The sequence below is a fragment of the Branchiostoma floridae genome, chromosome 6, assembly GCF_000003815.2.
Source record: "Branchiostoma floridae strain S238N-H82 chromosome 6, Bfl_VNyyK, whole genome shotgun sequence".
NCBI classification, from domain to species: domain Eukaryota; kingdom Metazoa; phylum Chordata; class Leptocardii; order Amphioxiformes; family Branchiostomatidae; genus Branchiostoma; species Branchiostoma floridae.
This window is the reverse complement of record NC_049984.1, coordinates 18754466-18764806: the sequence shown is the minus strand read 5'-3', so window position 1 is coordinate 18764806 and position 10341 is coordinate 18754466. Positions and strand designations below refer to the sequence as shown.

General features: G+C 39.3%; 2 protein-coding genes across 4 annotated transcripts in view; one reads left to right on the top strand and one right to left on the bottom strand.

Moving 5' to 3' along the window:
• The first annotated feature begins 172 nt into the window (after positions 1-172).
• On the top strand, positions 173-6335 carry LOC118418409 (anamorsin homolog). 2 transcript variants are annotated; one of them, XM_035824303.1, is made up of 10 exons: positions 173-344; positions 1518-1704; positions 2225-2374; positions 2562-2638; positions 3059-3215; positions 3819-3892; positions 4083-4152; positions 4510-4561; positions 4848-4929; positions 5232-6335. In XM_035824303.1, the coding sequence occupies exons 2-10, from the start codon at positions 1554-1556 to the stop codon at positions 5343-5345; spliced, it is 927 nt and encodes a 308-aa protein (XP_035680196.1). In that variant the 5' UTR covers positions 173-344; positions 1518-1553; the 3' UTR covers positions 5346-6335. The 2 variants fall into 2 exon arrangements, with proteins under 2 accessions (XP_035680196.1, XP_035680195.1); XM_035824302.1 differs by having other exon boundaries at positions 174-344; positions 3816-3892.
• The window catches only part of LOC118418407, a 13247-nt gene continuing 8916 nt past the window's right edge, over positions 6011-10341 (bottom strand). For both annotated transcript variants that reach the window (XM_035824295.1, XM_035824296.1), the window contains exons 12-18: positions 10192-10290; positions 9585-9736; positions 9249-9374; positions 8984-9068; positions 8603-8710; positions 8032-8131; positions 6011-7548 (exon numbers count right to left, since the gene is read on the bottom strand). In XM_035824295.1, the coding sequence (XP_035680188.1) occupies positions 6855-7548; positions 8032-8131; positions 8603-8710; positions 8984-9068; positions 9249-9374; positions 9585-9736; positions 10192-10290 (1364 nt within the window). In that variant the 3' untranslated portion in view covers positions 6011-6854. The remainder of the gene's footprint in view (positions 7549-8031; positions 8132-8602; positions 8711-8983; positions 9069-9248; positions 9375-9584; positions 9737-10191; positions 10291-10341) is intronic.

Below are 10341 nucleotides of genomic sequence, written 5' to 3'. Positions count from 1 at the left end.
CCACAAACCACCGTTAAAAATCTAAGAAACGCAATTTCGTACAAGAAATATTTTCTGTACCCCTAAAATACTCGAGCTTATCGTGATATTTTGTCCTTTTGGGGGGTCAAAACTAGTTTCTGTGGCGAATGAATATAAAAGAGAAAAGGCATCCTGACGTCATTTCTTTTGCATCTTGGGTAATCCGCCATTAATCGGGGACAGGTGACTTGGGGTCATCGTGAAAAATCCGCAACTAACTGTTCAGCTGTGCTCTTCTTAACGCGTAATAACGGTCCACGAGACTTGCCAATACTTCTAGTATTTAATCTGGTGACTTGGGAAACACCTGTCGTTCTTGAAAGGTTGGTAATTTCTCATTGAAACACAATATGTTTTGCGTACTCGTCGTAGAATCTCAGTTGGCTAGAAGGAGCATCTTGCAAACTCATCATTGCGTTGCGTAACACGTTTTTACTCAGGCACCACAGCAAGAAGATATGGACAAAAGAGAGGTCAAGGTACCAGTCTCAGTAAGACAGAAGCAAGACAGCACATACTTATAGGTCGTGCACAAGACAACAGAATAGCTATGTTCCCATAATTTTTTGTAACCTCCTTGGGTAAACTTGAACTTGAAGCAATTGTGTCAATGCACGAAACTAGTTATGGAACTATCTTTCCCAGAGCCCTTGAGAAGTCAAACATTTTGGTAACCAGGGTTCTCCCCAGAATTTTTTAGTATAGTGGAGGGGCTGGCAAAAATAACCCGCACCAACTCGCTGCACTTTCATGAAAATGGGTTCATTTTGCAATGACAGAGGGTGTCAAATACTACAAGTATAATATACTACTGTTGTTATTCCTTTGTTGTGAAGTGGCAAAACTACTATTGTTTTGATCTTTGCTCATTCACAAGTTTTTGCAGACAATGCTGACTGGAAAAGTGATGCCACTTGGTACAAAAATCTGTGAATTGTCATTAATCTTAGCAAAACTAACAAAGAAAATAGGGAAGAAACACACTTAATTTGAAAAATAGTATAGTGGAGCTGGCTGAGAGTATAGTGGAGGGCCTCCCTTATTCCACTCTCTGGGGAGAACCCTGGTAACCAATGCAGTTGAGTTTTATTTCCTTACAAATGCACGGGCAGATTTATGTGAGAATTTGCTCTTATACAAATTTACGACAACATGAATTAAGTTAATGACAAAAGCCATGCGCATCCACTTAGAACGGCTGTCGAAGTATGGACCCCTCCCGTGGGGGCCATACTTCGACAGGGGTACAAACTTCGTAGTGATTTATGTCAAAGTGTCAGTAAATTTCTCATAAAGATACTGGCAAGTGTACCATTTAGAGATAAGCTGAGGGAAGTCCGAGAGTGCGGACATGCTAGTCAATTCCTGTCTGTTGACAGTGGGTGCCAGTCGGTGGCACATGACCAAATTCTCACAGGGCCTTTGGAGTTTACCCATAAAATGTATGTATGAAATGATGTAACGTTTTTTCATTTGCTTCTCTTTCTCTGTGACAGTTCTTCCTTGGAAGTTCCCACCCAGGATCCCCAAACATGGAGTATGTAAACCCTGGACAGTCAGTGCTGTTGTTGTGGGGTGGGGCAGTCTCCGGGGACACCATCCAGATGACAGTAGGGAATCTTCAGACCAAGGTTGGAGAGAAGGGTCATGTGCGTGTGGAGCATGTGGACAGGCTGCTACTGTGTAAGTATGGTTTCCCACTATGCTGGTATTCTTACATTGCTGACCAGCCTATAGTATTGGCATGGTTGTTTGGCGCTACTTAGACCCCCCACTGTTACACTAGTGTCTAAAAAAAAGGAAGTCAACAATGCATTGAATCTCTAAAAAGTGTATCTCTAAGTCTCAATTCATGTCATTACAATCAAAGATAGCTAGACATACATGTAGGAACGCACACTCTTTGAATTGTTTTGACATCTTGTTTTAAGAATTAAGTGTCATACCTTTATGATTATGGACCATGATTCAGAGTCCTTTGTCTGTTGCCCCCTAAAGTCTGTACCAATCCTCAGAAACTGAAGGAATATCAAAGTGTAATTTAACTCTGTTTTATCCACAGACTACAATATACTAGCTATACATTGACTATTAATATTACAACATACCCCCTGACCTACGCGCACAGGTAACCACAGGTTGATATGAACTCTCAATGCAAAACAAAACATGACATTAACAGCCAGAATCCCTTTCTTTCCAGCAAACCACGGTAGCTCAACGTTTGACGTTGTCCTGTCAGGAACGATTAACCCTCCCATAACCGTCCACTCCGGAGATGTGTTAGCAGAGGTGGCCAGACTACTGAAGCCCAGTGGTAGGGCTGTGGTGTGTGAGCCTACAGTCAGCACAGGTACATCATACCACAGTCTGTCTGATTGATATACCAGTATTAAGTTGAACTATACTATCATAATTTATACGGATGTGTGCTCCAAATCCTGATGTATTCTTTCTTCAAAACAACTGTCCTATGATAATATAAATGAATATGTGAATGTTTGCATTTTATAGTGTCAAACAACCCTTCCTTGTTTCAGATAATGGTGGTGCATTGAGAACTGCAGCAAAACTGAGTTCCAGTCTGAAGCTAGCTGGGATGGTCAGTGTGTCAGAGGTGAGTACATGTCTTTTTACAGGGAATATTTTCCTGCAATGTTTTGAATGGATTATATCTAAAAGCCTCTCCCTCCAGTGTTGGCCATAATGCTTTAATTTGCTGTCAGGAGCCTGCCTAATTATAGGGAAAGGTCAAATAAAGGTTGATATGTGAGAGGTACATATAATAATATAATATTTATCATCAGGATTTGTGTTCTTATTAAATGTACTATTTAGTGATATTTGTTGAGTTTTAGTTGAGTTCTATGCAATGTGTCTATATGTGAAGTAGAACTTGTTTAAAAAGTCAGCAAACTTTATATTATAATCGTTATCTCTTCTACATTAGACGTCAGATACATCATGCACCATCATATTGTAAAAAGGTATTCAAAAAGACATCAAGAACATATCTTGTTTACTTCCTCTCATACAGGCAAAAGAAATCTCATTGTCCCAGCAGGAACATGACCTTTTGAAACAAGCCCTGTCAGTAGATGGCATCCAAGTTGTTGAGGTTTCAGCCAGCAAGCCCAGTTATGAAGTGGGCTCCAGTGCACAACTTACACTCTCTTTTGCTAAGAAAAAACAGGGTAAGTTTTTGTGTTATTCAATTGTCTTTTGTGCACAAACCATGACGGGATACACTACTTCATTTGATGCAGCTATCTGTATCTGTATCTATATAGCCGGTATAACCGCCCTTCGGTGTAACACACCAGCTTTGCAGGCACGGCAGCAGCTGGTTATATTACACTGTACGACCTATCACACCTGACTGTTGCACATCTATCTGCAAGTGTTCTTTAAAACCTACTACTACTACAGGTTGTAAGTTTTTATATGCCAAAAAAGGCAAGTTACTCATTTGTAGTCACATCACAAGACAATAATTCGTATACTCAATGTGTCATTTCTTTGACACCTTGACACTTTCCAACTGAAATTTAGTCCAAGTGTTCAATGTGATTCTACATTAGTTCCTTTATTGTTAAATGTATTAAATGACAATTAAGTAAAGTGTACATTTATAGCTTATATGTCATAGTCTATATTTTAAGTGACACATTTTTTTTAAGTGACACATGTAAGTATTGACAAGCAAGGGTAACATGTGATTGGAGGTTTGAGAGAGAAGTATGTTGTATTTGCCAGCAAATCTGTCTTCATTTAATGCGTCTCCTCTTTTACAGTAGAGAAGCCAAAGCTGGATGAGAACACGGCCAAGATCTGGAGTTTGTCGGCTGTAGACATGAATGATGATGACATTGTGAGTTCCACAAACACTTGTTGACACATCAGTAGATTACAGTATCTAGCAAGTATGTTGTAACCTTAAACAATATAAGACAACAAAAATTTGAACAGTTATGTTGGAAGTTGCTTTTGTTTTAGTTAATGATGAGTATATCCTTTCCTTCCACACTGACCACTTTCTCTGCCTGTCTTGACTCGTGTAGGATCTCCTTGACCCAGATGAACTTCTCGATGAGGAAGACTTGAAGAAACCAGACCCTGCCTCCTTAAAGGGTGAGTTCGGTGTGAAGGTTGTCTTGTATCTTAAGAGGTTATCATATCTTATTTCCAGCACTTACCCAGTCTAAAACTGAGTAAAAGTATACTAATTTCTATCGAGTATCATGTATCTAAATATTCTAATGTCACTTAACAGATTGATTTTGACAAGTGGAAAGCATACAATAATTGTAAAACTAAGATCCCAATTCTGTATCCTATCCTGTATACATGTATAAGATTTCTTCATGTACATGTAGTACACTTCTTCTCAGCTTAATTTTGATATGCAGTTAACTGTGTAGCATTGCTTTGAATCAATTAGAGAAGCTGGGTTTTGACATTAATTTTGTTTATTTCTTTCATGTTTAGCTCAGTGTGGCACTGGTGGGGACACCAAGAAAAGGAAAGCATGTAAAAACTGGTGAGTTTTACAGACTGGTTTTATTTCAATAATACAAAATACTCAAGGCTTTTTGACATGCTAAATCGGTAGGTGATGCCATCCCCTCTTTAAGACTGCAGGCCTGTATGAAACATGTACATCTTGGCTCAAAATTATGAAATGAAGACTGAAATTTGAATCACTGATCTAGTAATCCAGATTTAGAATGGTGACAATCTTTGTAAACTCCACAGAATATAACTACAACATGTCCTCCTAACTTAAGATATTCCTTAATGAAATATTTCTTGCCTGTCCCCTACAGCACCTGTGGTCTGGCAGAGGAGTTAGAAGGTGATCAGCCAGGAAAGACTGCCAGCAAGCCTGCAACATCTGCCTGTGGAAATGTAAGGGTGCCATGGTTTTTCACTTTTTGTTCAAATCTATACCCATTGACATGTTCTTATCTAGTAGTTTAGCATTGACAATACTAGCATTTAAGTGAAGTCACCCTGGAACATGTACATTGCATTGATCCTTGATAACTCTGTTTCTTTCTTTGTTGAAATTTCCAAATTAGAGTAAAAAATCTGCCGTAAATTACCTTTCATGGTTGCGCCACTTCAATGATCTTAGAATTAGCCTCTAATTAGCCTCTAGTGTTCACATATGTATGATCTTAACTTTTATTTGCACTTTTCTGTTCCAGTGTTACCTTGGTGATGCCTTCCGATGTGCCAGCTGCCCATATTTGGGCATGCCAGCATTCAAACCAGGAGAGAAGATCACCCTTACAGACAGGCAGCTCAAGGGTGACATCTAAGGGGGAGGGGGGCGGCTGAAGGGTGATGTGGGGTTGGGGTTGCAACACAAAAGTTACATCAACTATGTAATTGGGAGTGGGCAACTTAGCAAAAGTGACATCTGCATGAGGCAGGGACGGTACGGACAGTTAATGATGATGAAAGGTAAACTGGAGGGAGGGGGACATTTGGGGGAGAAAGTAGCCCCAAAAGGAAGACAGTGTCTTCATTTGTTTAGCCCACAAGCACCACATACTACAGTAATACTAGTTCAGTGGGTTTCAAGGTCTAAGGGGACAAAAGTGACGAAGGAGTAATTTGATGAAAAATGTTGTTGAGTGAGGTCTCCACATTCATCTTATTTTCAAGCCTAAAAATTAAATACTTGATTTGATTCAGCACATGAAAAATAGTTCACTGCATCAATGCTTCAGAATTTCAATGTTATTTTCAATGTATCACTGTTTGGAAAGTCTATTATGATAAACAACTGGACGTAACTATTCTGCCTTGTGCTACTTTAACTTGTAGGAGACCTACATGTATAGCTTTGTGTGTTTGTGTGTCTGTGTTGGTAGGAGTGATAGACCACAGCACACGACATTCTACCACACAGACATGAGTGTGAATTAGAAAAGACTCAACACTCTAAAAAATGAAGATATCCAAGAAACATCTATTATACTAGTATACACAAGCTTTTATTTGCTTCCACCAAGTGATCATCATCATATCGTTCTGTGCCAGTACTGCAGCCAGGCCACAGCCTTCTCATTAGCTTTTTCCACCAAGTGATGAGGCACAACAAATTGATGGCTGCCACTTAATACAGGCATTTCTCCACATCAACTTTCACAATATTGTACAATTAAGACTCTTCATTCTGCATGTTACGTACTTGCCTTGATGGGCTCAAATTTAATGTTTACATTGATCTGACATAGATATACACAGCGTTATAGATGTTACTCAAATTTCAGAGAGTAGGAATAAAGTCAATCTCCATACAATTGCTGTAGTTTATACATGATTGTCAAGCAATAGAGGCAGGAACGGTTTCTCCCTGTTAACATATTGATAGGAGCTTTGCACATCTGATTAAGTCCTTAAGACCAATAAGAAAAATTCCAAAACTTAAAAAGTGGTTAAAAAGTTAGTTACTGCTTAGAACTAAAAGGCCTCAATACTACTTGCTTGTGCAGCTTGCGCAGCTTGCGCCTGTACTCAATTCCTTGTGGTTTTATCACATTGCTGGATCTCCAAATTCTATTGTTGGCATTAAACTATTTTTACATGTTTTCAGATCCTGATGATAAATTCCAATATTGTCTTTCTTCACACCAACACTGTACCCTATTAAAGGTCACAAGAGCCTTAAGTTGAAAAAAACAACAAGGAAAGCATGGACAGAGAAGGACACTTAGCCAGTGGTTCAAACTTTTTTTGAGGTAAAATTATCTGGTAACTTGACATTACTGGCAGTGTTGTGATTGTCTGAAAGTCAAAAGGAAAAGCCCTTTGCTCATTGTTCAGTCCTGTGCATATGCCATCCAATATGTCCTCTCCTGTTGGCCCTGGAGTGATGGTATTTGTTGGTTTTGCAGTTCATCTTTGACATGGTCATAGACATAGTCACGGAGCAGGTTCAGGTTCACTGCCCCAGTTGCCTTTGCCTGATGCTGGAAGGACAGGCAGTGAGAGCAGTTATCTGTTCCACAGTTGCCACCTCGCAGCCCCTTTATGAGGTACTTAGTAAACACACTCAATTTCTTCTTGTCCTTCTTTCCCGAAGCTTCAGATTTCCTGCTGGATGCCCACAGCATGGAGCCCTCTGGAAGCATGTATATGTCACGCTCTGGGGATCCTTGGCAACCCAAGTTGTCACCTGCATCCTCTTGCTCTTTTGCCTCTGTTTCCTCACTGTCGGGGCTGTGCTCTTGTGGTCCTTTCATGGTGTAGACTTCAACAGATGAAGCCATGCAGGAATCCAGGATGTAGAGGGACTTTGTTGCCTTACTTTCTTTGAAGATTTTTCGCAGGTTTCTGGACCACACAGTTGTGTGATTGAATTCCAGTCCACGTTGCTGCCCATGGCCACTGTGGTAATAGATGAAGAAAGTTTCCTGGCCTCGCTGCACCTGTTGAATCTTTCCTGCTACTTCTGCAACAGCTTCTTCAACATCTTTGATGGTTGCATTTTTTAGAAGTTTCACATTCTCCTCCCTATGAAGAAAAATGTAGGCATTTGATATTGGAATCAATGATTACCTGCAGAAAACCAGCAACAGCCCAAAAGGAAATTGGCAAAAAAATGATTTTTATTTGGACCTCCATTAGTGTTACAAATTGTTTCACCATTCTTCCTGGAATCCATATTTGTGCAGGTATTTCGAATGTATTCTTGCGTACTTAGTTGCACCAATAAAACCAACCCGCAACTTGAGGATGACACCTGACCAGTAGCTGCCCAAAATTTCGATTCCTTCCATGCTTATGTTACATGTAGTTCAGTACAGCTAATAATACAATATTCAAAATTGAATAACAAGGAACATCTTCAAACCATTGCTTCTATTAGACTAAAAGGGGAAAAAATGCAGGTCTGATGCAGGTAGTTTTGAATGTTAGTTAAACTAGTACTAAGGTAGGCAGAAGAAGTATTTCAAGCCTTGCAAGTAACTGAATACAAATTGTAATACGACTTACCTCACTCCACAAATATGGGGATTGGTGATAACATCTTTGAAGCCCTCTGCATCTTCCTCAAATCCCACTTGCCCAACAATGATAGCAAATGTATTGTATCCTGCAACATAAGATAATAATACAAGCATCATAGCTTGATCGATAAGTTTACAGTATCCTATCTCAGTAGACCTGACAGTTTTTTTTCACTTTGTTCAGTTGAATTAGGTCGATATGAAAACCCATTACATGGTGACAGTGAAGGCAAAGTAGTAAGTCTCATGCACAAATAATTTCTTAGATATCCACATAGTACATTTACACCAATTTATTTCCTTCATTCTCAAACATTTTATAAAATTGAGTGGTCAAGATTAAAACAGAAGGATGTAAGGAAAACTTACATCTTACTACATGTATATGTATATTTACCACTTACTACATGTATATTCATTTTGAAATTTTGTGCACCAAAGGTACAGTCCTCAACGTACTGTAAATATTCAGTTATTATAAAGCATTAATTTTCAAAACCTGAGAATCAACAAATAAACGTGTGGCCTTAGGTTTCTGTCACAAAGATGTGCCATACCTAGGCCTGTAGTTTCCTTGTGGTGGTTAGGGCAGTACAGAGCTTCAGTGTGGCATTGCATGCAGGCACTACACAACAAGGCACATCCACATGCCATAGGGATGGGACCTGTATGGGGAGAACAGCATCATTTTAATGTCTAGCTAGGATGGTTGTTATTCCATTAATGTCTTAGCCTTGTTTCTTTTTAAAGAATTTATTCTGCAAGTAAACCTGTGACAATACTCATGTTAGTAGTTTAGACAGCATGCCTTCATGCCCCCTTGGAAATCACAAGGTCTATTGTTGAAGGACAGATGATTAAAAGATTGAATCAATCAAAGACTATGGAAGCCAGATGCTCGTGAAATGATTATAAAACATACAATGTCCTCAACTTACATGGCTTGCGGGAAAGACAGCACATGCACCAATCAGGCACTACTGTGTTATGTTGCCCAATGGCGGCTGATCTCTGAACAAGCACCTGCCGAAGAAGTGTATGAAAGATGAAACTGTATGCAACAGTATTTGCATTGCATATTCATACTTAAGAATGTTACATCATCTCCTTGGCCAAGCACACTTTTTAGTAACCTATACTTAAGTTAATACTGCTGCATTTAAGGAATTGACTGATGACTAAACTTTATGCATGATGTGGTACCTGTAGCTCCTGTTGAAGGTCCTCCAATTTGATTCTGTTCTTGGAACGTTCTTGAAGACAACGAATGATGAGCTTTGCAAACAGTTGCGTCATAGAACTCCCATCTTCATTGCATTCAGGCCAACCCTATAAAGAGGATACAGAGTTATCATGATCAGTGACTATTACACTTCTGTGAAATCTGCAGTTACTGTACATTGAATTTGTGCTATAAAGTTGTCCATTTGGAAATAAATTGCCTTGTACATGTTTTGCTACATCAAATTAACAGAGCTATGATCGAAGAAGACTAGAGATTTCGGTTTGTTGCTATTGGTATTAATGAGATTTACATACCACCTCAGGTGACCTGTCTGCCACCTCACACAGCTTCGTCCCATCACTCTCCACATCAAAATAGTCCAGGTCTTCAAACCAAATTTCGAACAGCAAACGTCTGTTTTCATCTTCAGTGTCGGCAGTAGTGCTTGTAAGGAGCTCTAAAAGGACTTTCGAAGATGGAAGCAACACATTACACTTTTTCACCGGTTATGACTGTGTCATTAGTAGTGCGAATAGAATGCCTATAGATTATGGAAATTGCTGTGTATCAATGATACTGTATTGTTGGGAATACTTCATTAGATTTTAGTTTAAAACTAAAATGTGCTTGCATTGTATGTAAGGTACACTGCTGAAATAGCGGTATTTTAGCAAGGATATAAATTGACTCATTGGTCACATGGCTGCCACTGATTTCAATATGAACCTACCCGGTATTTTAATTCATCCCCCTAACATTTTTGCTAATTTTCAGAAAAATCTAAAGCTGGTTGTTGATGATAATTGATGGCAACCCAGAAAAAAGTTGCCAGAAAGTACTGGCATACATGTACCTGAGCCATTTAAAAACAGTCTTGCAATCATGGTAAAACAAACAATTTTTTCAATGCATTTCTCATACCTTTTCCTGCACTGTAAAGATCGCTGGTCTCGTGGTACTTGCGATATTTCATGTAGAAGGGATCCTGGTAGTATGTGGTTCCGTAGTCGGCACTTGAACCTGGGAACGTACAGTTCACGGAGTTAAAGAAAGACTAGTCAGCTAAGGCGT

What these genes read in the sequence shown, in the direction of transcription:
- LOC118418409 (XM_035824302.1), top strand. Translation starts at nt 1,554, where the DNA reads ATGGAGTATGTAAACCCTGGACAGTCAGTGCTGTTGTTGTGGGGTGGG. An exon ending in AGACCCTGCCTCCTTAAAGG is followed by an intron (nt 4,153 to 4,509) that starts GTGAGTTCGGTG and finishes TTTCATGTTTAG; the next exon opens with CTCAGTGTGGCACTGGTGGG. An exon ending in AGGAAAGCATGTAAAAACTG is followed by an intron (nt 4,562 to 4,847) that starts GTGAGTTTTACA and finishes TGTCCCCTACAG; the next exon opens with CACCTGTGGTCTGGCAGAGG.